Source organism: Hemiscyllium ocellatum, chromosome 43 (assembly GCF_020745735.1).
Source record: "Hemiscyllium ocellatum isolate sHemOce1 chromosome 43, sHemOce1.pat.X.cur, whole genome shotgun sequence".
NCBI lineage: Eukaryota > Metazoa > Chordata > Chondrichthyes > Orectolobiformes > Hemiscylliidae > Hemiscyllium > Hemiscyllium ocellatum.
The window spans coordinates 18,401,467-18,428,623 of NC_083443.1; the positions used below are offsets into that span (position 1 = coordinate 18,401,467).

General features: G+C 43.0%; 2 protein-coding genes across 4 annotated transcripts in view; one reads left to right on the top strand and one right to left on the bottom strand.

Annotated features, from left to right (window-relative positions):
• rassf4a (Ras association domain family member 4a) overlaps window positions 1-27,157 on the top strand; it is a 265,979-nt gene that overhangs the window by 218,182 nt on the left and 20,640 nt on the right. For both annotated transcript variants that reach the window (XM_060854241.1, XM_060854243.1), the window contains one exon: window positions 23,737-23,885. In XM_060854241.1, coding sequence (XP_060710224.1) covers window positions 23,737-23,885 — 149 coding nt within the window. The remainder of the gene's footprint in view (window positions 1-23,736; window positions 23,886-27,157) is intronic.
• LOC132835012 (uncharacterized) lies at window positions 121-11,105 on the bottom strand. Of its 2 annotated transcripts, XR_009647263.1 has the most exons (3): window positions 10,948-11,105; window positions 3,417-3,549; window positions 121-2,123 (listed from the first exon to the last, which is right to left on the bottom strand). XR_009647263.1 is itself a non-coding variant. In XM_060854244.1 (2 exons), exon 2 carries the CDS (start codon window positions 2,118-2,120, stop codon window positions 1,377-1,379), a length of 744 nt encoding a protein of 247 aa, XP_060710227.1. In that variant the 5' UTR covers window positions 2,121-2,123; window positions 10,948-11,105; the 3' UTR covers window positions 121-1,376. The 2 variants fall into 2 exon arrangements, 1 of the variants encoding a protein (XP_060710227.1); XM_060854244.1 differs by lacking the exon at window positions 3,417-3,549.

A 27,157-nucleotide genomic window follows, 5' to 3' on the forward strand; every position in this document is an offset into this window, starting at 1 on the left:
GAGAAGCTTCTGACAAATTATTATGAATCATATACAAATAATCTAAGAACATTTTATTACAGTGATCAATGATAGAGCTTTGTTCTGAAAAGATGAATGATTATTAAATTGGCCAGTAAATTGTGAAAGTGTTTAGATGCACTGGAATAGTCTTTCCAATGGAGAACATGTCGTTCCCCATTCTACAGTATGGAGAATCAAATATTAATGTGTCAGACACTCAGTGGTTTGATTTTCATATTCATTTAATGTCCATGGGGTACAAAACCCATTAACCCATAACAGAGACAATTGAAATTGTCCTAAACTGGCAGAATAAGTAAATTGGCTAACATGTTAATAAAGTAGTTAAACACAGCCAGTCATAATTCCATCAAGAAAAGCTTGAATCTTCTTCTTAATAACCATCTTGACTAAACAAACAAATAGTGAAAAGGCATTTCAAAGGTTATTACAAGCATATGAACTATTGATTAAATAAAGCTAAAAGTCCCCTTTAACCTGAATAAAAATGACTTACAAACCATCAAGAGTCTTGGAATTCAGCCAAGCATTCATAATGAAACTCCATTTTGTACCTACCAACTCAAAGCAGGATGAATACATGCCTGGTTAAACAGAAACCAACAGAGTCTGCCATCAGGTAAGACTGTCTGTTCCAACAGAGTGAATGCTGGGTAGGTGGAGTCAATTTTAACTCGATCCAACCATTGGGAAAACCATGAGATTTGGTGCAACACATTTTTCACCCTGTTTGACTGTATTGTCCATTGGAATAACATTAGGTGCATGTTAAACCAAACAACACTGCAGGTTTCCAATCCTACCCTTTAGATTAAACTTACATCAGGAAATGATTTTTAACTTATTAGGTTTGTGGAGTCTTCAAATACTTGGATTTTTGGTGTAATGTTGAGAGTCGCCACGGCTTCAGGAAGACAGCTGATTCCCAGTATACTGTGCAGTCAGGATTCCCATTGGTAAAGAGGGCAGTGTATCTAGATAATTATATACTTCAAGGCTCACTTGTAAAGGGGTTTACAGGGACCCCTGAGCATAAAGACAATGTACATGAGGGAGAGTGGAGCAATTGCGATAGGATAATTTGAAAAATGGATGAAGTGCCCAAATTAGGAGCTGTGTCCACATTTTGCTCAGAACTGGGGCTAAGACAACAAATTAATTTCAAATGGAATCTCTTTGGTTGTGACGCATTCAATCTAGATTCCTAATGGGAATGTAGTACTGATAACTGAGAGGAGTAGAGTTGCCTTTCTCTTCACTGAATCGGTGATCTTGACTGGAGAGTGAAAGTTGCTCAGTTCTTTTTGCTTTGTAGTTGATAGTGCCTAAGACTTTCAGAATCTCGGATCTTTCTATGTTCGAGAATTGTTGGAATCTCTATTGCAATTGGAAGCACTGCCCTGTTCGTTACCACCTTGATGATAATGGAAAAAATATTCAGAAGACGCAGGCTTTCCTTTTCTAATATTGGTGGAGCATCCTGTTGATGGGATCTTGCCACGCACTTGTGGTTGTTTTCTGTGAAGGCCATTTTCTGCCATGACCATGTGATCAAGTGAGAGCCAGCGTGTCTTCCTGGAACTTTTGGCTTCGTTGGTATAAACAGGCAGAGAACGTTGTTGTGGAAATGGTCGGTTAATTCTTCCATGGATTTCTATATGTGATCGCCCAAAGAGCCATGAAAATGGGTCAGCGTTATTACTCGGCGTCCGACTGCTGCTCACTGCAATAGTAATTGTGTCCAGAGAGAAAGCGTCCGCCAACGCGCACACAAAACAATTGTCTTTTTTGCTGTTGCTCTGTAGGGATACAGGTGAAGGAAGCTCAGCCTTGTGTCTATGGCTGGTGGTCTGTTTCGCAGAGTTGGGCAAAGTGTTCGCATAACCTGCGTTCTGGGTCTTTGAAGAAGTGTCAAAGAGGAAGGTGGGCTGTGCCAGCTGGCAGATAGATTTCAGGTAGTCATCCTGAGTTTGAGGAGGATGGCAGTCACTGCTGAGACCTGAACCTTTACCGTACAGAGTGTCGTGATACCCTTCATCGTGGGTTTCAAAGATTGTGGGTAAGTGGTCCACTGGAATCAGCTGTTTCACCTTCATTTCCTAGCACACAATTAGGCAGACAGAACAAACAAATTAAATTCCAGATCTAAACCATCACCTTCACCCACAATATACTATGCATTTCATCAATTTATTACTATAGTCTACAAAACATCAATAATTATTATTTATTTCAGAATTCCTTCAAGTAATGAGCCTGCATTAATTGACTTGTCCCACAAGATCGTGTGTACTTGTGCATTTGAGATGAACTAAAGTAAAAAAGTGTGAATGCTGGAAATTTGGGAAATGAATGCAGAAACCAAAATAGGAAATGAATCTAGATCTGAAACATAAAGCTGCATGTATATTTCTTGAGTATTGCTGAAAAAGGACACACATTGTCAAGAGATTTTGATTTTGCACTCATCAGGATTATTTGCAAGAATATCAATTCAAGGGATGAACCAACATTTATATTGCATATGTGGACATTGTTGATTGGTCGGAAAGCAGACTCTAACTCTTGCAAATTGTCTTGATGAGTGCAAGATGAAAGCTTTGACAAGATGTCTTTTTTTCAGCAAAACTCAAGATGCAGAGGTTTATAAAATCATGAAGGGCGTAGATAAGACGGACAAGGCCAGAAGTCACACTACACCAGGTTATAGTCCAATTTATTTGAAATTACAGGCTTTTGGAATGCTGCCCCATCATCAGGTGAACTTCAATTGGACTATTAACTGGTGTCATGTGACTTCTGACATTGTCCAGCCCAGTCCAACACTGGCACCTCATCATTATATTTAAGATGAATAACCAAGGTCTTTTCCCCAGAGTAGGGGGACATAGGTTTAAGGAGAGAAGAGAAAGATTTGAAAGGGACCTGTTTAGAAACCTTTTCACGCAGAGTATGGTTCGTACGTGGAATGAACTGCCAGAGGAAATGGGAGATGCAGATGCAGTTACAACATTTAGAAGACATTTGGGCAGGTGTATGAATAGGAAAAGTATAGGCCAAACACAGACAAATGGGACTAGTTTACTTTGGGAAAGCTGATCGACTTGGATGAGTTGGACCGGAGAGTCTGTCTCTGTGCTGTATGACTCTGCCTGTACTACCAAGTGACAATTTATATTTCTCTTATAGCTTCTCATACAGACCTGATCTTTGTGCTGCTCTATATCCAGCATTATAACCAATTGAAATGCTGCCTTGTCATGAAATCACAATATATTTTGACTTACTCTCAATGTGCCAGAATTAATGAGAGGATAACAAACCATGGAAGATGGCTGGCAGGATGTAGATTAGTCCGGTATAGCCTTGGCAGTCTCCCTACAAATACCTACCAGTGTCCTGTTGACTGCTGACAGGTGCTGTTGAGCAATGAAAGAAAGAGCAGCTTTGCGTTTCCCCGAGAGTACGATTCTGTTCTGCTTTCAGTTGGTGGAGGCCAAAGCAAATGGCAATCTCTGCTGCTCTCTATATCAAACATTCGGACATTGCATCGAGTTAAAGATAGTCACCCCAATGGCAAGATACAATTTGGTTAAATGGTTTTATATAATTTCTGCTATTCTCTTGTTTGTTTTCCAGTTAACAGGATGTTCAGAAAAAACACAATGACCCAGTTTTAATTGCATTGAGCAAGCTGCAGTTCATTAATTTCATTTCTGCCATTAATGTCTGTTTATTCCCCTCTTCACTACCATCTCTCATTTAAAAAAAACAAACGGTTCACTTTGATTAAAAGTGACCTAGATCAGCATGGCCGAGTCTTGGCTCGGATTTAGAATACGAAGGCTTTTACACTTGCTCCAGAGACAAGTAGCCCATCCAGACTGATGTTTCAGTGCCGTACTGCAGAGTGCTGCACCGTCAGAGATATTGGCCTCGAACTGAGGCAACATAGGACAGAGAAGTTGACCTCGAACTGAGGTAATATGGGCTGCAGAATGATGGGTAGGAATCTCATGCACACTTCTGTTGGGAAGTGCACTATCCATGATGTACAGATAGTAGTAGAGCAGTTCAGGACAAATGTGGGATCCTTCACATATGCCTGAAGTCAACATTGTGCATACGGAAGAAAACCTTTCGGGCTTGATATGTGCTAAGATGCCCCAGAGCATCATTACTTTACAAATCTGCCCATAATAAAAATGTTCTAATCCCCTGCACCTTACCCTCTGTTCAGTGCTGTTACTCACAGCAGCATCCACCTTGGTGACCTGACAAACTCCTGACAACCCACTGTTGCTACTGATATACGGGCCAGATGCTTTAGTAGATCAGGAATCACAAGAGTTAAGGAAGTCTGGAATCTGAGAACTAAGGCGAGAGAGTGAAGAATGAAGAGGATTACTGGGAAATTTGGGGGCAAGGTGTCCTGGAGGAAGAGATGATAAGGGCTGACTGGAATAGCTGCCCCCAAGGGAAAACATTTCTTGCTTAATCATTCCAGCTCTCTGAGCTATTCTGTTAATTTCACAATGTTTATTTACACAAGATTGAGGCTTCCAATGCTTCCAGTTTCTGCCTTGACATTTTCATTACCCAAACTGATTTACATGAATGCATGTTTTTCTTTAAAAAAAATGCATGTTTTGTTTTTCAAAAATGCTTCATATTGTCAATACAAGGTCCATTGATAAATGCACAATGTATGGTGGGTGAATGGACACAGAGTATATGAGGAACCGTGAGGGTGTGGAAGGATAGAGTTAGTGTAGAGTGTGCAAGGGGCCATGTGGGTGTGGAAGGGTACAGTTTGGTGTAGAGTGTGCAAGGGGCCATGTGGGTGTGGAAGGATACAGTTTGGTGTAGAGTGTATAAGGGGTGATGGGGTGTAGAAGGGTATAGTATATAAGGAGGGATTGGGGTGTGGAAGGGTATAGTTTGGTGTAGAGTGTATGAGGGGCGATGGGGGTGTAGAAGGATACAGTTTGGTGTAGACGACAAGGGGCTATGTGGGTGTGGAAGGGTACAGTTTGGTATAGAGTGTATAAGGGGCAGTGGGAATGTGGAAGGGTATAGTTTGGTGTTGAGTGTATAAAGGGCAAAGGAGGTATGGAACGGTATCAGTTTGTTGTAGAGTGTATAACGGTCGATGGGGCTATGAAAGGTATAGTTTGATATAAAGTGTATAAGGGGCGATAGGGGTGTGGAAGGGTACAGTTTTATGTAGAGTGTATAAGGGGCGATGGAGGTGTGGAAGGGTATAATGTGGTGTTGATTATATAAGAATTTGTGGAGGTGTAGAGTATGAGGAGCGATGGGGATGTGGAAGGGTATAGTTTGGTGTAGAGTATGAAGAGCGATGGGGATGCGGAAGGGTACGGTATGGTGTAGAGTATGAGGAGCGATGGGGGTGTGGAAGGGTATAGTTTGATGTCGAGTGTATAAGGGGCGATGGAGGTGTGGAAGGGTATAATGTGGTGTTGATTATATAAGAATTTGTGGAGGTGTAGAAGGGTATGGTATGGTGTAGAGTATGAGGAGCGATGAGGATACAGAAGGGTACAGTATGGTGTAGAGTATGAGGAGCGATGGGGATGTGGAAGGGTATAGTTTGGTGTAGAGTATGAAGAGCGATGGGGATGTGAAAGGGTACGGTATGGTGTAGAGTATGAGGAGCGATGGGGATGTGGAAGGGTATAGTTTGGTGTGGAGGGTATGAGGAGGTTATAGAAGTTGGAGTTTCAGTCTCGGAACAGTGGTGAAATATCTCATCACTGAGGTTGTCATGAACTTTAGAGTTCACTATCTCAGCGAGCTGTCAAAGCTCAGTGATTGAACAGTTTCAAAACCAAGGGTGATAGATAATCAAAACTAAAGGGAATGAGGAAATATGAAGATAATGTGGGAAAGTGGAGTCAAGGGAGAAGATCATCAATGGTCTTGTTGATGAGGAGAGTACCCCCGCCTGATCCTGTCTCGTATGATCTTAATGTAAAACCTAGTCTTCACTCTGATCTCATTTTCCATTTTTGCAGTGTTGCGTTATTTGTAACTTCACACTTGTTCACAACTTCCAATGGGATGATTGGTTTTACTTCCCAGTTTCCTTTTCATATCTGGTGGCTCATTGGTTAGCGCTGCTGCCTCACAGCACCAGGTACCTGGGTTCAATTCCAGCCTTGGGTGACTGTGTGTGGAGTTTGCACATTCCCCCCCAGTGTCTGTGTTGGTTTCCTCCAGGTGCTCTGGTTTCCTCCCACAATCCAAAGATGTGCAGCTTAGGTGAATTGGCCATGCTAAATTGCCTATAGTGTCCAGGGATGTGTAGGTTCGGTACATTAGTCAGGGTAAATGTAGAGTAGTAGGGTAGGGGAATGGGTCTGTGTGGGTTTCTCTTCAGAGGGTCAGTGTGAACTTGTTGAGCCAAATGGCCTATTTCCACACTGTAGGGATTCTGTGATTCTATGATTTGTCAACAATAGGCTGAGATTTCCCATGGCTTGTTCAGCCTTTTTTCCCTATTGTTCCCTTTAATTGTCTCGATCCTATTCTCTCTCTAATTGTGCTTCCCTGTATTTTTTCACTTCCATCATTCCTGCGCATTCTATGTCCATGTGATAAAACACTGAAGCCTGGTCAGTGAGCAAAATTACTTTGTGTCTAACTTTTATATTACTATATTGTCAAAGAAGTGATTTGAGCCTGAACTGTGCCAATATTAGAAAGAGCAGAGGGTAACATGCTGGCTTTGGGGATTCTGGTCATCTGTATAACCAAGTTAATCAGAGGAAGGACTTCTGGTGAAATGTTTTACTTCACATTTCTCAGATGACTGGATGTGAATACAGTTTATACTCCTGAGTTGCAATTAAACACTTATCCGAAAAAGATTTGTATTTAAAAGAATGTCTCGCAACGGAAGTTTTGTAGTTGTCTCCTTCTACAAAAGCATCAGAGTTAATAATTAGCAATTCTATTCAGCTAGTACAGGTCATGGATTGCTGATGCTACACGCTGTCGCTGTAATTAGGAAACAAACATCTTAACTACTCTCAAGATACTAAGCAGCTTACATTAGCCACGCTGTCCTTCAGCACAATCTGCATTGTACCCTAAAATAAAACAAAGAACTGCAGATTCAAGAAATCTGAAATAAAAGCAGAAATTGCTGGAGGAACTCAGCAGGTCTGGCAGCATCTGAGCAGAGAAAACAAAATTTCAAAACACTTCACGAAATATTGACTCTGCTTTCTCTGCAGAGATTATGCCAGACCTGTTGTGTTTCTCCTGCACTGTATCCTTCCCTGCATTCCTTTCCCCGCTGTCCCCTTCCTTTCATTTTCCAGTTCCTGGATGCATTATTCCTTGTGACATGGGTGAGCTGTTGGATGACTTTCTGCTTTTTTGCATGACTTCAGAAATGTTTCCAGTTATGTGGCACTGTTCTTTGTCATGTTTTGTGGAACACTTGTGCTTCCCATTTCAATCCATCCCAGCTTGAGACTCTGGACTGAAAGGCTGGAATTTCAGCAGTGAGCCTGTGTTGCCAGTGGGTTTAATGGCAGCTCTTACTCCTTTAAGTGAAGGACAGGATTCTGATTTAACCACATGGTACATTTTGAAGTGAAATGATAGATTTCAAAACTGCATTTACAAAGTTTCGAAGTTTATCATGTTCGTTCCTGGTAACAAGAGTTTTGTAATATGAGCAATGGTTTTAAGGAGTGCAATTGGAGTATAGCTCGACATATTACTCTGGTTTACACATGTTTAACAAATCTGCTTTACCTGCCTTCATGAGATTTTCACCACCTTTGAATCACATGTTAGGGTGTCAGTTGATGACTTGAAGTGGAAAGCCCACTACTTTGAACAGGCATCCTGTTTTTTAGCTGGCAGTTGGTACCAAGTGTCATTCACTTCCCGAGATTGTTATTTGTCATCATGGTTGAGGAAAAGAAAGGACAAATTGCCAAGAAGGGCACTAAGAAAGCGCCAGCAAAGAGGAGAGGGTTCAAAAGAGATTTACCAGGATGTTACCAAGAAAAGAGGGTTTGAGTTATGGGGAGAGGCAGGATAGGCAAGGGATTTTCTCACTTGAGTATAGGAGGTTAAGGGGTGACCTTATAGAGGTTTCTAAAATCATGAGGGGTACGGATAAGATGCATAGCAGGTGTCTTTTCCCAAGGGTGGGAGATTTCAAGATTAGGGAGCATATTTTTTTAAGGGGAGTGGAGAAAGCTATCATAAAGCCACAAAATATAATTTTTTTTAGTGGTTCATCTATGCAACAAACTTCCAGGGAGAATGGTGGCTGTGGGCACAATCACAATGTTTAGAAGACATTTGGATAAGTGCATGAATAAGAGAGGTTTGGGGGGATATGGGCCAGGAGCAGGCAGGTGGGGCTAGTTTAGTATGGGATTATGATTGGCATGGACTGGTTGGAATGAAGGGTCTGCTTCTATGCTGTATGATACTATAAGAGGGGACAGCATGGTGACTCAGTGGTTAAGACTGCTGCCTCATAGCACCAGGGGCCTGGGTTCGATTCCAGCCTTGGATGACTGTCTGTGTGGAGTTTGCACGTTCTCCCCGTGCATGTGTGGGTTTCCTCCGGGTGCCTCCCACAATCCAAAGATGTGCAGTTTAGGTGAATTGGCCATGTTAAATTACCCGTAGTGTTCAGGGATGTATAGATTAGGTGCAAGAGTCAGGGGTAAATGTGGGGGAGTGGGTCTGGGTGCGGTGCTCGGTCAGTGTGGACTTATTGGACCAAAGGGCCTGTTTTCACACATATAAGGGGATTCTAATTCTAAAGAGGAGAAAGTTTGGGAAAGAAAGTTACCCCATCTACATCTGCAAAGTGATGGAGCAGGTTCACCCCAACACCAGCATCTCCACCAAGGCCATGAGCATCTTGAAGTTGTTCGTCAGTGATATTTTTGAGTGCACTTTGGGAGAGGCTTCCCATCTGGTCCATGATAACAAGCGCATTGAACCATCAGCGCACCGGAGATCCAGACCAGTGTGAGCCTGCTGCTGCCCACGGAGGACATGAAAGCTGTGATCAAGTACACCAGCTCCAAATGAAAAAAGCCATGTTTTACTGAAAACAACCACTCATGAAAACCACTGAGGATCAATCCTTGGGTAAACACAATATGGCTTTCCATCTTGCTGAGAGTTAGCATTTCTTTGCTAACTTTATGAATTAAGTTAAACTTCTCAAGCAAAACTTGTCTCATCTTAATCTGTAAGCACATCGGAAACCAATATGACGGTAGCCATGATGTGGAGGTGCTGGTGTTGGACTGGGGTGGACAAGGTCAGAAGTCACATGACACCAGGTTTTCATACAACAGATTCATTTGAAATCACAAGCTTTCAGAGCAGTGCTTTTAAAGCTTGTAATATCAAATAAATCTGTTGGACTCAAAGGATTTACAAGGATGTTGCCAGAGTTGGAGGGTTTGAGCTACAGGGAGAGGCTGAATAGGCTGAGGATATTTTCCCCTGGAGTGTCAGAGGCTAAGGGGTGATCTTAGAGGTCTATAAAATCATGAAGGGCATGGGTAGGATAAATACCCTGGGGTGTGGGAGGGCATAGGTTTAGGGCGAGAGGGGAAAGATATAAAAGGGGCCTAAGAGGCAATTTTTTCATGCAGATGGTGGTGCATGTATGGAATGAGCTGCCAGTGGAAGTGGTGGAGGCTGGAACAATTACAGCATTTAAAAGGCATCTGGATGAGTAAATGAATAGAAAGGGTTTGGAAGGATATGGGCCAAGTGCTTACAAATGGGGCTAGATTAGGTTGAGATATCTGGTCAGCATGGACGAGTTGGACCAATGGGTCTGTTTCCACGCTGGACATCGCGATGACTCTATAACTGTTACCTGGTGTTGTGTGACTTCAGAATATGATGGATAAAAAAAAGAAACTTGTTTCCATGGAAATCTGGAATATACTGCCTGGGAGGGTAGTAGAGGCAGGAAACCTGACAACCTGTAAAACGTACACAGATGAGCACTTTAAATGTCATAACATTCGACACAAGTGCTGGAAAGTGGAATTAGCGTAGTTTGGTGATTTCTTTTGGTGCAGATTCGATCAGCCAAAGTGCATCTTTGTTGCTGTACAACTCTGTACAATTTGGTAAAACATTCAGGGCCAAGGTATTAGGCAGCTAATGACTCTGATCTGTTTTAGCAACACAGAAATCAATGCAACCTTTCCTCTAACCTGGGTAAGACTTTGTCACATTGTGCTCAGCTGTTGCATGTAAACCAACGTGACGTCAAACAATAAATGAGGCATAAAGGTGCACCTCAAGAGGAAAAATACAAACACAGCTAGCTCCATAGGCTGAGATCCTGCAATACATTCAGAATCTTACTGTGATATCAGAAACCTGGACTGGGCTTCTGATTTTGTTAAGAGTACCCATTAAAATTAACATTGGTTAAATGTGTTTAAAATAAAAATAAAAATTTGTTAAAATAAACCTCTAGTGCAAAGCCTATCCACATAAGGGCTGTCAACACTTACAGATCAAAAGAAAAGTTTTTTTGCTTAAATCTGTTACTTACATAGAATTATTTAACTCTTAACTCGATGTTTTCATCAAATTGGTACAGTTCTGTTGGTCAGTCGTCATATCAAGAGATTAATCAGCATTTTCCTATACAGACTCGATATTTCTAATAACCAATAACTAACATTGCTAAAACAGTGATGTCCACAGGTCACCCATCCTACGCGATTTATTTGGCAACTCTGTCATTCATATATCTAAATAGAGCAGTCCATCTGAATATGCCATGCTGGCTGGACAGACTGAAAGGAGCGCACAAGAATAGCAGCTATAAATAAATCTGGTCTATTTACACAGGCAAGCCATACATTTTCAAGAACTTACCGTTATCAGAGGCTTTCAGTTCTGTTCAACCCTGAGATGTCTGACCTTTAACAGCACTTTTATGTAAAAATGCCCCTGATGTGAAATAATCAAGTAATGCCGAATAATTATTCACCATTCACAGAGAGACAGGCGGTAGTTGGATCTGCTCCACATACATTCCTGCAAAGGTGCCTGATGCTGTGGCAACAGCTTTTAAAGCTGTGCTGCAATGACCTCTGAAGGCTCACGGTGAAACGCAGTTGGCAAAACCTGGAGTGGATTTTTCTTTGTGTTCCTTTGCCAAAGAACTCTCTCAAGGGCACCCCCGTGGCTCAGGAATTTGTGCAGGAAGTTGTATGGCTGTTTTCTGTCTCTTAAGATTAGAAACTATACCTTGGTGGTCAACTCTGTGCTAAACCTTACCTGGTGGCGCTCAGGAATCCCGCTCTGCCTCATTTACTCTACTACATGGGCAGACCATTTGACCCATCAAAATTGCATTGACCCTTCAAAGGACATCCCCCCCACATCCAGTCCTCTCCCAACCCCACATTTCCCATGGCTAATCCACCTAGCCAGCATATCCCTGGACACTACAGGGGAATTTTAGCATGGACGATCCACCTGACCTGCACATCCTTGGACTGTGGGAGGAAACCGGAGCACTTGGGAGGAAACCCACACAGACGCAGGGAGAATGTGCAAACTCTACACAGAAGGTTACCTAAGGGTGGAATCAACACCAGGTCCCTGGCGCTGTGAGGCAGCAGTGCTAACTGAAGAGGAGAGTGGGCTGGGAAGGTGTACAATTTACTGGTCTCTGTTTTCTCTCGAACCCTCTTTTTGGCTAGTGCATGTCTCTTCCAAAGCCCGCCCCAACAGTCAGCCTCCAGAGAACATGGCTATCAGGAGGAACAACATCTCATCTTCAGACTGGGCACTTAGCAACCTTCTGGACTTAATATTGAGTTCAACGCCTTCAGATTGTGAACCAGCTCGCATTTCTTCCCTTTCATTTAGCTTTACTTGTTCCATTCTCTGTCACCATGTCCTCTCTGCCCTCCCCCTACTCCAGCGGGACTGTCTGCTCTTTCCAGTCTGGCAGTTAGAAACACCATTTTTCTGCCATTCTCACGTTCCAATAATTTAATCTGCACTATCAGCATCCTTTCTCCTCCAGCACTCCACCCCCTCCCTCCCACCCCCCAGTGTCATGTAAATACTGCTCCCTCCACACTTCAAATCAGCTCTGATGAACATTAGTCTCCCCACGAATGCTGCCTGACCTGCCGTGATCTCCAGCACTTTTTGTTTTCAGTACAGATTCCACCATTTGCAGTAATTTGCTCTGTCATATCTACGGGAGACTGTCTCCCAATTGTCCAACGGCTGTCTACTATGTTGTGAAGAAAGTTAGCATACTTCCCACTGGTGTGTATTTGTTTTGCTTAGTGTTTCTTGTTGACATGACTAGCAAACTGCAGTGTAAAACAGAGCCCAATTTCTAAGTCTCTCCTGGTGTCTGTACAGTGCACATCAATGTCCTCAGCTGTACTTCCTGTGGTGACATGTAAAACTAAGACTCTCATGGCAAAAGCTTCAAAGAAACTGGGAAAAGGTTTGACCCCGGGCTTAAACTCTCAGGCACTCAGGGACCAGTCTCAGCCATGGACAAATAGCAGCACTGCCTTGTCACAGTCTCAAGGAGAGATGAAGATTGAGGCAATAAACACTGGAAGGAAACCAAAGCTGGATTGATGCAGTGTGTAGTTCAGACTTAGATCAGGAAGGTTCCAGTTTTGACCTACACTAAGTACAGAGTTAAGCTGGGCCCAGCCAGCAGGCAGCTGACCTTCGACCAGCCCCAGTACACCTGGTGTGGGCAGGGCGATATTGCCAAGAGTTTTGTGCTCCTAACCAGAAACCTGCACAGAAGGCCATTCTTTGAGGGCAGCTTCGTGTATTGCTGTAATATGATCCTTTAATTGCAAGTTTGACCTCCATGTCACAAAGTTTGCATGTGAATAATGGCTAATGTACAATGACTAGAAGCTCTGTAATATATCCCAACAAAATTTCAAAATCTCCAAAGGGAGAGAGGAAAGAAAGGAGTCACAATCAAATTCCTTCAAGTGAATTTTTGTGTTTAATGTAGTTCATCATTGATACTTAAAAATTCATATTTGATTTATTTTCTGGCATGTTGCTACTGAATTTCAATTAAACTTGGTCAACAGGATTACCTATTAAATCTGAGAAAACACGACAATGAACACACATAAAACACAAGTAATGAGTTTATATACAAGGGTGGAGGAGCATTACCTTGTACAGAGAGGAAAGTGAAGGCAGTTGCAGTTTACAGCTTTTATTTAGAATTTGATCTTGCAAGAGTGAAATTTAATCCCTACTTTTGTGTGTGTGTGTCTTTCTATATTCTGACTTTATTCAGTATCAGTAACATATACTTCTAAAATATAGTTTGTTTATATATCTCAAGTATTGTGCCAGTGTCCTTTCCGCCACAGAGTGACTTTCACCTTCGGCGTGTGAACATACAATTCAAACATTAAGAAAAATAAGAAATTCAAATGTTTTGACATCTCACTGAGTTTTGGTGCTTCTTGATTAAACATGACAATTCCCTGGCAATCAGTATTTGTACATTCCATGAGGGATGTATGAGTTTGTCAGGTGATCACAGCAGCCATTTTAGGTCAACAGAATCCATTTAAAATCATTTTCAAGTCCATGAATGTCTCAAATCTTAAAGTCAAATGAAAGTTGAGCATTGATCGTCCATTTTCACAGTTGTTGTAGCTGTTTCCATGACAACTTTTAGGCATTAATACTATGTGGTTGTATTTATGTATTACCCAGATAAATTAAGCCTTTTGCAAATTCTGTTAACTTATCAGTCAGTTACAGTCCACTGATCCCTGGAGGACTTTATCCAGTTTTCTGAAGACCTGCTTCTCTTGTATAGCTTTACACATACATTGGTGAGGCTCTTCTGGAGTAATGTGTTCAGTTCTGGTCGCCCTGTTATAGGAAGGATGTTATAAAACTGGAGAAGGTTCAGAAAAAAATTTACCAGGATGTTGCCAGGAATTGAGGGTTGGAGTTATAAGGAGATTAGGAATAGACTGACACTTTTTTATTGGAGTGTAGAAGGTTGAGGAGTGATCTTGTAGAGGTTTAGAAAATCACGAGGGGTATAGATAGGGTGAATAGCAGGTGTCTTTTCTCTAGAGTGGGGGATTTCAAGACTTGGGGCATATTTTTATGATACTAGGAAAACATTTTAAAAATACATGGGGAGCAGTTTTTTTTACAGAGAATGGTTCATGAATGCACTTCCAGAGGAAGTGGTGGATGCAGATACAGTTATGATGTTTAAAAGACCTAGTGGACGGCATGGTGGCACAGTGGTGTGGGTGGCACGGTGGCACAGTGGTTAGCACTGCTGTCTCACAGTGCTAGAGACCCGGGTTCAATTCCCACCTCAGGCGACTCTCTGTGTGGAGTTTGCACATTCTCCCCATGTCTGTGTGGGTTTCCTCCGGGTGCTCCGGTTTCCTCCCGCAATCCAAAAATGTGCAGGTTAGGTGAATTGGCCATGCTAAATTGCCCATAGTGTTAGGTGAAGGGGTAAAATGTATGGGTCTGGGTGGTATACGCTTTGACGGGTCGGTGTGGACTTGTTGGGCCGAAGGGCCTGTTTCCACACTGTAAGTAATCTAATCTAATCTAATACCTTTTGGATAAGTATATGAATTAGAAGTGTTTAGAGGGGTCTGGGTCAAACAGAGGAAAGTGGACTTGTTTAATTTGGGATTGTGGTTGGCATGGACTGGTTGGAGTGAAGGATCTGTTTCCATGCTGTATGATAGTACGACTAGACTGCATATGAATGCAATAGCTGTTTTGGTAAAATTGATTTTGACTTTATGTCATGATTAACATATTAACTTGATTTTGAAAAGAACCTATTAGTCCAGATCTTCTGCAAAGCTCTTAACTATTGTTGGATCGCTATTTCATTTGAACTTCTGCCATCCTGATGTTGTTCTGCATTTCTGGCTGGGTTTTTAAGCACAATTTCTTCAGAAATACCGTCAAACAGAGAGTTCCCCTGTAACTTTGAGGAGAAATCCTTCTCTCCCCATTCCCTTTTATGGCACTCACTGCCATGAGGTAAGTTCCCCTGTGAATGTTAGTGAACTGATGAGTGCGTGACTGAGTAGAGTGGGTGAGCTAAGTAGATGAGGTGACGGGAAGGGAGTGCAGCAGGGGTGAGGTGATCGGGTGGGTAGGTTGGCCACGGTCTGGTCTGGTGGTTATGGAAGTAGAATGGAAGAGAATGTCAGGCGAAACTTAGGTAGGTAGTACATGCCTGGATTTCTTTATCTAATGGTTCCTGAGTAACTACCTAGTCACCAAAGTTTTCAACGTTTCTGATGTTAGCTCAGAGTCAGAGACTTTCACTGAGAGCCCTGGAAATTACCCATCAGAAGTTCAGACTTCTCATCTTTCAGATGTATTTAAGGATACAGAAGTCCTTTAAATACACTGAACTGAAAAGAGAGCTTAGAGTTCCAATAGCATACAGGATGTCATTCCTGATGTTTGATGAAATGTGAATCCTGACTTCCTGCTTGGTGGCAAAGATATTGAGTTAACTGAGTGATGTATGAATTTGAATTATCTTCGAATATTTAACTAGTTTAAGATTTTTGTTAGGAAATTTGAGAAGTTTGTCAGCCAACAGATAACAATGATGTGGAGGTGCCAGTGTTGGACTGCGGTGGACAAAGTTAAAAATCACACAACGCCAGGTTATAGTCCAACAGGTTTATTTGGAAGCACTAGCTTTTGGAGCGCTGCTCCTTCATCAGGGAGCCTGAGAGAAATAACGAGCAACAAAAATGAAATGATTAAGTTTTTGTCTTTAGTGTTTGTGACGGAGAGGACATTATCTTGACTCCATCCTATTAAGCCCCTTCTCCCCAGACCGAAAACCATGTCTCTCAGGGAATTTGGTCCTCACATAGTGGGTGTTCCAAGCCAGGAGACTTCCTAACTTGAGCGACCCATCCTTGCTGAGTAAGTTATTTAATTCTGCAGTTGGATACTGTTTCAACTATTCCTGTACACTGCCCAGCATGTGCTGTGTTACTCACCTGTCCAAAACAAACAATGTGAACACGTGAAGCTCTACTCAGGCACATAGTAGAGTCACTTCAGCAAATCCATTCACGTGGACTGAGTAATTGTACAGATTAAAAGAACTAATAGTAATTAAGATACAAGATCAGTAGAGGAAAGCAGTTCAGCCCTGTGTCTAAATCCTGTACAGTGAAATCATGGCATTAACGACAGAACATACCTGGGTTGAATCATGGTTAAAGATTACAAAGGAATTGGTGATGTGGAGCAGAGGTGAACGTGTCTGAGATTAGAATGGATTCATTTCTTAGTTGAGTAGATGCACATTTCATAAATGCCAGAAGTGATTCACCCCACCCCTCTCAGCCGAATTTTAGGATGAATGAATGGCACATAATGGGTCCCGCATGCCTGAATTTTCAGCATCTCTTTCGAGCAGACACGGGGGTGCCCAGTGGTGAGGGGGTTTTTTAATCTTCTCTGAAACTTCATCCCAGTCCTTTGGTGAAATATTAGAACTTTAGCTCTCACCCCTTACAATATAATCCCTCCCCCCCCCCAACCCCGCCTCCAACAGATATATTTCTTAAATGGTAAGAGGTTGGAAATGTAGATGTGAAAAGAGGTGCCCTTGTCAGTCGGTCACTGAAGACAAACTTGCAAGGGCAGAAAGATAGGCTACTGGAATGTTACCCTTTATCACAAGAGGATTTGAGTACAGGAGTAACACTTTCTTTCTTCTGTTGTATAGAACCTTGGTGAGATCACAAGTGGAACACAGTGTGCAGTTTTGATCAGCTGACCACAGAAAGGCTAGTATCATTGTGGCGGCACGGTGGCACAGTGGTTAGCACTGCTGCCTCACAGCGCCTGTAGACCCGGGTTCAATTCCCGACTCAGGCGACTGACTGTGTGGAGTTTGCACGTTCTCCCCGTGTCTGCGTGGGTTTCCTCCGGGTGCTCCGGTTTCCTCCCACAGTCCAAAGATGTGTGGGTCAGGTGAATTGGCCATGCTAAATTGCCCGTAGTGTTAGGTAAGGGGTAAATGTAGGGGTATGGGTGGGTTGCGCTTCGGCGGGTCGGTGTGGACTTGTTGGGCCGAAGGGCCTGTTTCCACACTGTAAGTCTAATCTAATCTAATCACCACAGAGGGGATGCAACAAGGTTCAGTCATGTTCTGAAGAAGGGTCACCAGACCTGAAATGTTAACTTTACTCCACAAATGTGGCTAGACCCTCTTGGGCTTTTAGTTTTTGCTCAGGATTTCGAGCATCTGCAATTATTTCGGGTTTTTAAAAAATTTATTGGTTCATCGGACTTGTTGCCAGGATTCTCTGATGAAAAGAGACTGGACAAACTGGGCCTGTATTCTCTAAAGTTTTGAAGAATGAGAGGTGATCTCATTGAAGCCTATGAAATACTTTGAGGGATAGACAGGGTGGATCTAGGTAAGATGCTCTTCCTGGATAGGGGAGTCTCGAACCAGGGTCCCCAATATAAAAAGAAGGGAGATACCATTTGGAACTGAGGTGAGGTTTTTTTTTAACTCAGAGGGTGGTGTACCTTTGGAATTCCATACCACAGAGGGCCTTGTGGAAGCTCAGTGTTTAGGAGAGAGATTGATAGATTTCTGATTATCATTGGTGCAAAGGATTACGAGCATAGTGTGTGAGAAAGGCATTTAAGCCTTTAATCACCCATCATCACATTAAGTAACAGAACAAGTTTGTTGGGCTGAAGGGCTTCCTGTTGTTCAACCCACACTGAAGGGCCATGAGAGTGGGTGAGGGCGTGGGTTGGCATGGACAGGACGTTAGGCCATTGCAGCAGTAGGGATCATGAGTTGGAATGGAGAGCATGACCAAGACCTTTGAAGTTATCTTTCCAAAGGTTCCTGCATCCAGTGTGTGATTCATGACTCCTCTATGAGTCCATGAACTACGTTCCCTTGAGAAGCTGGCCTGACTTCACAAAAGATTCAGGCAGTGCAAGGTGCCTCCTTCCGACAGGAGTACCGATTGTGTTGGGAATGGTCTCCCACGCCAGCAAAAGTTCGACATCATGGGGATGTAGACAGGAATCCTGTAATCAGATCCCATTTTCCACTTTTAGAAGTCCTCAAAGTCTCCATGACTCTGCAAGAGCATGAGCCCTGTACACATTGTTTCAGTGAGACACTGGTGTTTGAGTACAGCAAAGTAATTTCTTAGAAACTGTGCTGTAAGGTATGTTTTAATATGTTGTACTGGCCACTCTGTTTTGTGGCTCCGGTGTTCTTCCGAGTATCACAGGGACAGGAATGAAGAGATTCCAGGGTTTATCAGTAGCCGGAGTGCTCTGATCTATTTCTGGAAGTCCTTTGTTCCGAAGTGTAAGCTGCCAACACATGGCGCAAACGTGACTAGAATACAGCTCCAGTGGTTATAGAGACAGAGTAGTCTGCGCTGTAGCTCCTTCTTAAAATATAGGTTTCTCTCAGTGCAAGTAGTCTATAATCTGAGTGGCTGGGAGTCAATGGCTAGAATTCCTCCCTGGAAAGTGCATAAGCATTAAAATGACCAGTTGGATCAAAATTTCCTTTGTCAATAGTGTGTTTTTGACATAAAATGCTACTCGGAAGTATCAGTATAAAGCAAAATTACATTGTCCAAACCTAGCCAAATTTTCAAACACAATTAACTTTGACAGATTTGAAGCATGGGTATTATACCTTATTGCTGAAAATGTGTTGCTGGAAAAGCGCAGCAGGTCAGGCAGCATCCAAGGAGCAGGAGAATCGACGTTTCGGGCATGAGCATGTTGATTCTCCTGCTCCTTGGATGCTGCCTGACCTGCTGCGCTTTTCCAGCAACACATTTTCAGCTCTGATCTCCAGCATCTGCAGTCCTCACTTTCTCCTATTATACCTTATTGACATCCAACTCAAATATACACAGTAGTAATGCTATGTCAGAATGATTAGTGTTGGGACTTCAACCACTCACAATTGAAATAATTGACAAGGATGAAGGATAGAATCCCTACAGTGTGGAAACAGGCCATTCAGCCTATCAAGTCCACCCCACCCCTCCTTAAAGCATCCCACCCAATTGCTGTAACCTTGTATTTCCCATGGCCAATTCACCTAACCTGCACATCTTTGGACTGTGGAAGGATACTGGAGCACCGAGCGGACACCCAAGCAGACACGGGGAGAATGTACAAAACATACACACACACACACACACACACACACACACACACACACACACACACACACACACACACACACACACACACACACACCGGCTCCCTTTGAGGGTGGTGAGGCTTCAGTGCTAACCGCTGGGCCACCTTGCCCAGATGAAGGGCATGGTTGCCAAGTTTGCTGATGACATAAAGATAGATAGGAAAGTAAGTTTTAAAAAAAGCAAAGAATTACAAATGCTGAAAATCTGACTTAAAAACAGAAAGTGCTGCAGAAATGCAGCAGATCTACTATACACGGTATTTCTCACTTTACTTAAGGAAGAATGAAAATTCTTCTTGGAAGAAGTTCAGAGAATGTTTATTGGATTAATATCTGGAATGAGTGAGTTGTTTCGTGGGGACAGCTAGATTTGCTTCAGCTGGAGATTTGAGGAGTAAGAGGTGTCTTGATTGAAACACGTATAATCAGACTGCACCTGGAGAGGATGTTTCCTTTTATGAGAGAATGTAGGGGGGCTCACTGTTTAAAATATCAAGGGTCAACCATTTAAAACTGAGATTACGTGAATTTGATTTTATCTCAGAGGGACATGGGTCCTTGGAACTTTCCTCCTGACAAGGCATTACAAACAAAGTCTTTAAATACATTTACCACAGAGCCAGATAGATTCTGAGCCGGTCTGGCAGCATCTGTGGAGAGAAAGCAGAGTTAATGTTTCGGGGCCAGTGATCTTTCCTCAGAACTATTTTGAGAAGAAGGGTCACTGGACCCGAAACGTCATCACTGCTTTCCCTGCGCAGATGCTGCCAGACCTGCTGCGTTTCTCTCGCAATTTCTGTTTTTGTTTCAGATTCCTTGTTTTTTTTTTAATTGTAGATAGATTTTTGTGAAGCAAGGGATGAGTGGTTATTGGAGCAGGCAGAAACAGAGGTGACAAGCAGATAAACCATGATCCTATTGAACAGTGGAGCAGGGACTGTTGGGCACCTCCTCCTCCTTGTCTATATGTTATTTGTCTGTGAAAGATCAAAATGGTCAGGCATCACCACTGCTCTCCACAGCAGTCAGAATTAAATCTGATTCTGTGCCTTTATTTCATTTTGTTAATTTTCTGTAATCAGGAAGGTACATTAGATTAGATTAGATTACTTACAGTGTGGAAACAGGCCCTTCAGCCCAACAAGCCCACACCGACCCGCCAAAGCACAACCCACCCATTCCCCTAAATTTACCCCTTTACCGAACATTACGGGCAATTTAGCGTGGCCAATTCTCCTGACCTGCACATCTTTGTGACTGTGGGAGGAAACCGGAGCACCCGGAGGAAACCCACGCAGACACGGGGAGAACGTGCAAACTCCACACAGTCAGTTGCCTGAGTCGGAATTGAACCCGGGTCTCTGGCGCTGTGAGGCAGCAGTGCTAACCACTGTGCCACCGTGCCGCCCACAGGAGCGGTGGGCGCGAGGGATTAAACAGACTCAGGCTTGGACTAGCAAAGTTCTGTGCCAATTCCTTTCTATTTGGTAAGCTAAGCAGGTTTATAAGGGACAGTTGCAGTGGATAAGGTCACTCCTCCGCTAATCCCTTTGCCCCAGTTATTCAGCTGCACCCATACCCATTATTAGCTGTGTCGGAAAACAAATGTCCAGCTTATTTCTCAGCCGAGCTCAGCTGGTGGCATTCTCCTGTCCGAGTCAGAAGACTCTGGGTTCAATCTGCTCTTGAGGATTTGATCATTCAGTTAACGTTGGCTACTTTCAGTGAAGGGTCACTGAACCTGAAACGTTGGCTCTAATTTGTCTCCACAGGTGCTGCCAGACCTACTGAGATTTGCCAGCAACTTCTGTGTTTGATTCTGATAACATTAATGTCCCCTTTTCTTTAACTGTGTTCTTTAAGATTAGATTAGATTAGATTACTTACAGTGTGGAAACAGGCCCTTCGGCCCAACAAGTCCACACCGACCCGCCGAAGCGCAACCCACCCATACCCCTTACCTAACACTACGGGCAATTTAGCATGGCCAATTCACCTGACCCGCACATCTTTGGACTGTGGGAGGAAACCGGAGCACCCGGAGGAAACCCACGCAGACACGGGGAGAACTCCACACAGTCAGTCGCCCGAGGCAGGAATCGAACCCAGGTCCCTGGCGCTGTGAGGCAGCAGTGCTAACCACTGTGCCACCGTGCCACCCCTTTTGAAACTATTGCAAATACTCAATGAATTCTGCCAGCTTGATTAGTGATGTGGCTTTTTGAATGAAAAGTCAAATCAAGTTGAGGCAATTGTCAAAATTCCTGTCCTGTGGTACTTTTCAAAGTAGAGCAGGGCATTTTCCCAGCGCCCGGTCAATTTATATCCCTCAGATACCACTAGAACAGATTAATTGGAGTTAGCGAGTGAGTTCCAGGATTGTAACCCACTGTCACTGAAGGAACATTGATTTCCAAGTCAGGATGATGAGTGGCTTGGAGGGAATTTGCAGCTGGTGGTGTTCCCATTGCTTCTGCTGCAGGTTATCTTTCACAATAGAAGTGGTTGTGGGTCTTGATGGTGCTGTCTAAGGACCCTTGGGTGAATTGCTGCAGTGCTCCTTTTTGAAGGTGCACACTGCTGCAACTGAGCATTGGTGGTCGAAGAAGTGGCTCTTTGTGGATGTGGTCTCAACCAAGTAGGCTGCATAACCCTGGATGGTGTCAAGTTTCTTGAATATTGCTGGAGCTGCAGACAAGTGGGGAGCATTCCATTGACATCTGCCTTCTCCACCATCAGCTGTACCCGAATGTTTACTTTCACCTAATACTAAGGTATCTAGGTTTCAGTGCACCCTGCCCTTTCCCAATCATCACTGTTCAGATAATAATCATTTTTCCTGTTTTTGTGATTAAAGTGGATTGATCCACGTGACCCTTCGTCTGGCATGCATTTGCCCACTCACTCACCTTATTTAAATTTCAGTGAAGCATCACTGTATCATCCCTGCAGTACACCCTTCCACCGAACTTTGTATTGCCTGCAGACTTGGACATTATACAGTTAGTTCCATCTTTAAAAACAATATTGTCAATAGCTGGGGTCTAAGCTCTGATCCCTGTGGTACCCAACTAGTCACTGGTTGGCACTCAGATAATGATCCATTTATTTCTACCCGCAATCCACAGATCTCTAAGTAAATGGAGATGCTCACACCTGGGGCTGGGGTTCATTGGACTGAGTCACTGAGGGAAGCATGGTAGAGGGAGGAGATTTAATGGTGGGATTCCATGGAGCATTGGAAGAGCTGGAAAGCTGCAGGAAGCAGGCTTCTTATATGTCACAATGAAATCAGCCTGAACATGTAGACAATGTATAGCCAACAAGGGCATGTCAATTCACAAAGCCATGGGCCCAAGGCTTTGGTGTTCTTTCCATTGTGTCACTTTCTGTTAGTTACAGGGTACACTTCCTCTGTCCAAATTACGTGTGGGAGAACTTTTGTGTTGCTGAATAATTACTTTCTTCTCCATATAGTTACATGCGTGGCATCCTATTAAACATGCAACATCCTCTTGAAGGCCTCAGTTGAACCAACCTCCATCATACTTCCACCCTAACTACTCGCTGAGTGAAAAGATTTCTCTCACTCTCCTTGTTTCTTTTGTGGACTATTTTAAGTCAGTCCCCTTGACGAGAAGGAACGCTTCTCCCATTCTACTCTACCCAGCACATTTGGGATTTGGAAAACCAGACCTTCCCTTCAGTTGCCTTGTCTTAAAGCTTTACAGATAATAAAATAAAAATCATTTTCTGTTCGTTTAATTCTGCAATTTTAACCTTAACTCATTCCAGCCTTTGTTTTTCTTATAAGAAAGTAGGGTTTTCCACAAACAGTTGCTGAAGGACAGGTTTAAGGTGAGAGGTGAAAGATCTAGAAGTGACCTTAGGGGCAACTTTTTCACAAAGAGGGTGGTGCGTGTGTGGAATGAGCTGCCCAGAGGAAGTGGTGGAACCTGGTACAATTACAACATTTAAAAAGTATCTGGATAGGTACATGAATAGAAAGGGTTTGGAGGGATATGGGCCAAACACTAGATTAATTTAGGAAGTCTGGTCGGCATGGACAAATTGGACCAAAGGGTCTGTTTTTGTGCAGTACAACTCTATGACATTATGCCCTCTAGATACAATTTGTGCTTTTCATTGGGATGTTCTCTCATCAACTCGTGAGTAACCTATCCAGAGATGCATCAGAATTTTCTTCACCTTGAACCCTGGTTCAGCAATTATCATGTTAAACATCTCAAAACAGTCACAGGAGCCTTCAGTCCCTGGTAAGGATGTGAGGTGAGGTCAGGTCAAACCTGCAGGATGTCTTGTTTTGAATAGCGCAGTATTGAACTATAGGGTAGGAGATCATACCTCGGTTTTCTGATGACTTTTTTTTTAATTGTCCTTTCTTTTAGGATGAAGCACAGCTGATCATTGAGGGCCTTTTGAACATATCCTGGGGACTAAGAAGACCAATAAGACTTCAGATGCACGATGATAATGAACGTATGTGTTTCTCGGGCTCCAAACTGCTACGATCAGGACTACAGACCGGCTTGTACAAGTGAGCCATAAAGAGGCATTTTATTTGTAAGAAGTCAGTTATGCAACCAGCAATTTGTTTTGTTGAATGTACAGTTTTGATGGAAAGGAGTGATCTCACTGCAGATTTAGCAAGATGGAATTTAACTTCTGCAGTCCTGCTCCCGACCCGAGTAATAACAGCTTTGCTCCTTCCAGGTTGTCCACCTTTGTTAGGAAGCTCAACACATCAGGGAGCAGAGAAATCATTACCTGTACAAACAGTAAGCATGGCCAACTGTCTCCAGGGAACCTGCAGAAAATGGAAATATTGTTAACGAGAGGCTCAGATTTCCCAGGCAAAGTGAATTGATCACTTAAGCATCCAAAAAAGTCTCTTTAAATGGCAAATGGCCAGCAGCAGCCATAACAAAGGAATAGTGGTCATCAGGAATGCAGCAGGGTTACAAACATCCAACATTGTGAGCAATTTATATCGGGAAATATTTGGTCCAAAATTTTCCCATTACATGATGGTAATATATACTCAATCGTAATGTCAGGAAAACATATTCAACATCTGCCATCACTTCCAGTGGATAATGCCCAATGTAACCACTGGCCCCAAAATACCAGGTAGAATAGATGCTAGCATAATTTTCTGATATCTGGTTGTTGGAAGCCAGTGTAAAAAAATTGTAAAATGCATGCAACACTTCATAGTTCAAAGAGTGTATACTGCACAGTAGACATTTACTGGTTTTATCTTACTGCAGTCAGAACTTTGCAAGTATTGTTTTATTACATATCAGATTTAGTAATATATTTTTGGGCAAACACAACCTATAGATCTTATAAGAGTGTTTGAAGAGTGGAAGAGTGTTGCAATCTGATTTGAGAGGATAAATGTGGTATTGTGTTGGTTTTATTTCTCATTGTGTGGGGAAGTAAGAATCACACTTATGGGTTGGTTTCAGTTTCATTTCTGTCATGTTTTAACTGAAATGCAACAATATATTTGTGGTATTAAATGATAAAATACAGGCAAGTGGTTGCCATTGGCTCCAGTGCTCTGTATTTCGATGTTGTGGCTATTACGGAGACATGGGTAGAACAGGGACAGGAATGGCTGTGGCACGTTCCAGGGTTTAAATGTTTTAGTAAGATCAGAGGTGGGGGTAAAAAAGGGAGAGGTGTGGCATTGCTTGTCAAGGATAGTATTACAGCAGTGGAAAGGATGATGGGTGAAGACTCGCCATCTGAGGTAATTTAGGCTGAGGTTAGAAATAGGAAAGGTGAAGTCACCCTGTTAGGAGTTTTCTACAGGCCTCCTAATAGTCCTAGAGACGTAGAAGAAAGGATTGCGAGGATGATTCAGGAGAAGAGTGAAAGTAATAGGGTGGTTATTATGGGGGACTTTTAACTTTCCAGGTATTGACTGGGAAAGCTATAGCTCGAGTACGTTAGATGAGTCGGTGTTTGTCCAATGTGTGCAGGAGGGTTTCCTGACACAGTATGTAGACAGGCCAACAAGAGGCGAGGCCATACTGGATTTGGTTCTGGGTAATGAACCAGACCAGGTGTTAGAATTGGAGGTAGGTGAGCACTTTGGGGACAGTGACCACAATTCGATGACTTTTACTCTAGTGATGGAGAGGAATATGTGTGCACTGCAGGGTAAGAGTTATAGCTGGGGGCAGGGAAATTATGATGCGGTGAGGCATGACTTAGGATGCGTGGCTTGGAAAAGTAGGCTTCAAGGGAAGGGCACAATCGATATGTGGAGCTTGTTCAAGGAGCAGCTATTGAGTGTCCTTGATAAGTATGTACCTGTCAGGCAGGGAGGAAAGGGTTGTGTGGTTTAATAAGGAATTGGAATCCCTTGTTAAAGGGAAGAGGGTGGCCTATGTAAAGATGAGGCGTGAAGGTTCAATAAGGGTGATTGAGAGTTATAAGATAGCCAGGAAGGATCTAAAGAGAGAGCTAAGAGCAGCAAGGAGGGGACATGTAAAGTCCTTGGTTGGTAGGATTTGGGAAAATCCAAAGGCTTTCTATAGGTATGTCAGGAATAAAAAGATGACTAGGGTAGGAATAGGTCCAGTCAAGGATAGTAGTGGGAAGTTGCGTGTGGAGGCTGAAGAAATTGGGGAGACATTGAATGAATACTTTTCGTCAGTATTCACTCAGGAACAGGACATTGTTGCCGATGTGAATATTGAGTCACAATTAATTAGATTGGATGGCTTTGAGATATGTAGGGAAGAGGTGTTGGAAATTCTGGAAAGAGTGAAAATAGATAAGTCCCCTGGGCCTGATGGCATTTATCCTAGGATTCTCTGGGAAGCAAGGGAGGAGATTGCAGCGCCATTGGCCTTGATTTTTATGTCCTCGTTGTACAGGAATAGTGCCGGAAGACTGGAGGATAGCAAATGTGATTCCCTTGTTCAAGAAGGGGAGTAGGGATAACCCTAGTAACTATAGGCCGGTGAGTCTCACTTCTGTTGTAGGCAAAGTCTTAGAGAGAATTGTAAGGGATAGGACTTATGAACATCTGGATAGGAATAATGTGATCAAGGATAGTCAGCATGGTTTTGTGAAGGGCAGGTCGTGCCTCACAAACCTTATTGAATTCTTTGACAAGGTGACTAAGGAGGTGGACAAAGGTAAAGCGTTTGAAAAGGTTCCCCATGGTAGGCTACTGAAAAAAATACGGAGGTATGGCATTGAAGGTGCGTTAGAGGTTTGGATTAGGAATTGGCTGGCTGGAAGAAAACAGAGGGTAGTAGTTGATGATAAAGGTTCATCTTGGAGTGCAATTACTAGCGGTGTTCCACAAGGATCTGTTTTGGGACCATTGCTGTTTGTCATTTTTATAAATGACCTGGAGGAGGGGCTAGAAGGTTAGGTGAGCAAGTTTGCGGATGATACAAAAGTCAATGGAGTTGTTGACAGTGAGGAAGGATGTGGCAGGTTACAGCAGGATATGGATAAGCTGCAGAGCTGGGCAGAAAGGTGGCAAATGGAATTCAATGTAGCTAAGTGTGAAATGATTCACTTTGGTAAGAGTAACAAGAAGATGGAGTACTGGGCTAATGGTCGGATACTTGGTAGTGTGGATGAGCAGAGGGATCTTGGTCTCCATATACACAGATCCCTGAAAGTTGCCACCCAGGTAAATAGTGCTGTGAAGAAGGCATATGGTGTACTGGCTTTTATTGGTAGAGGAATTGAGTCCTGAGGTCATGTTGCAGTTGTATAAGACTCTGGTGCGGCCACATCTGGAGTATTGTGTGCAGTTTTGGTCGCCATACTATA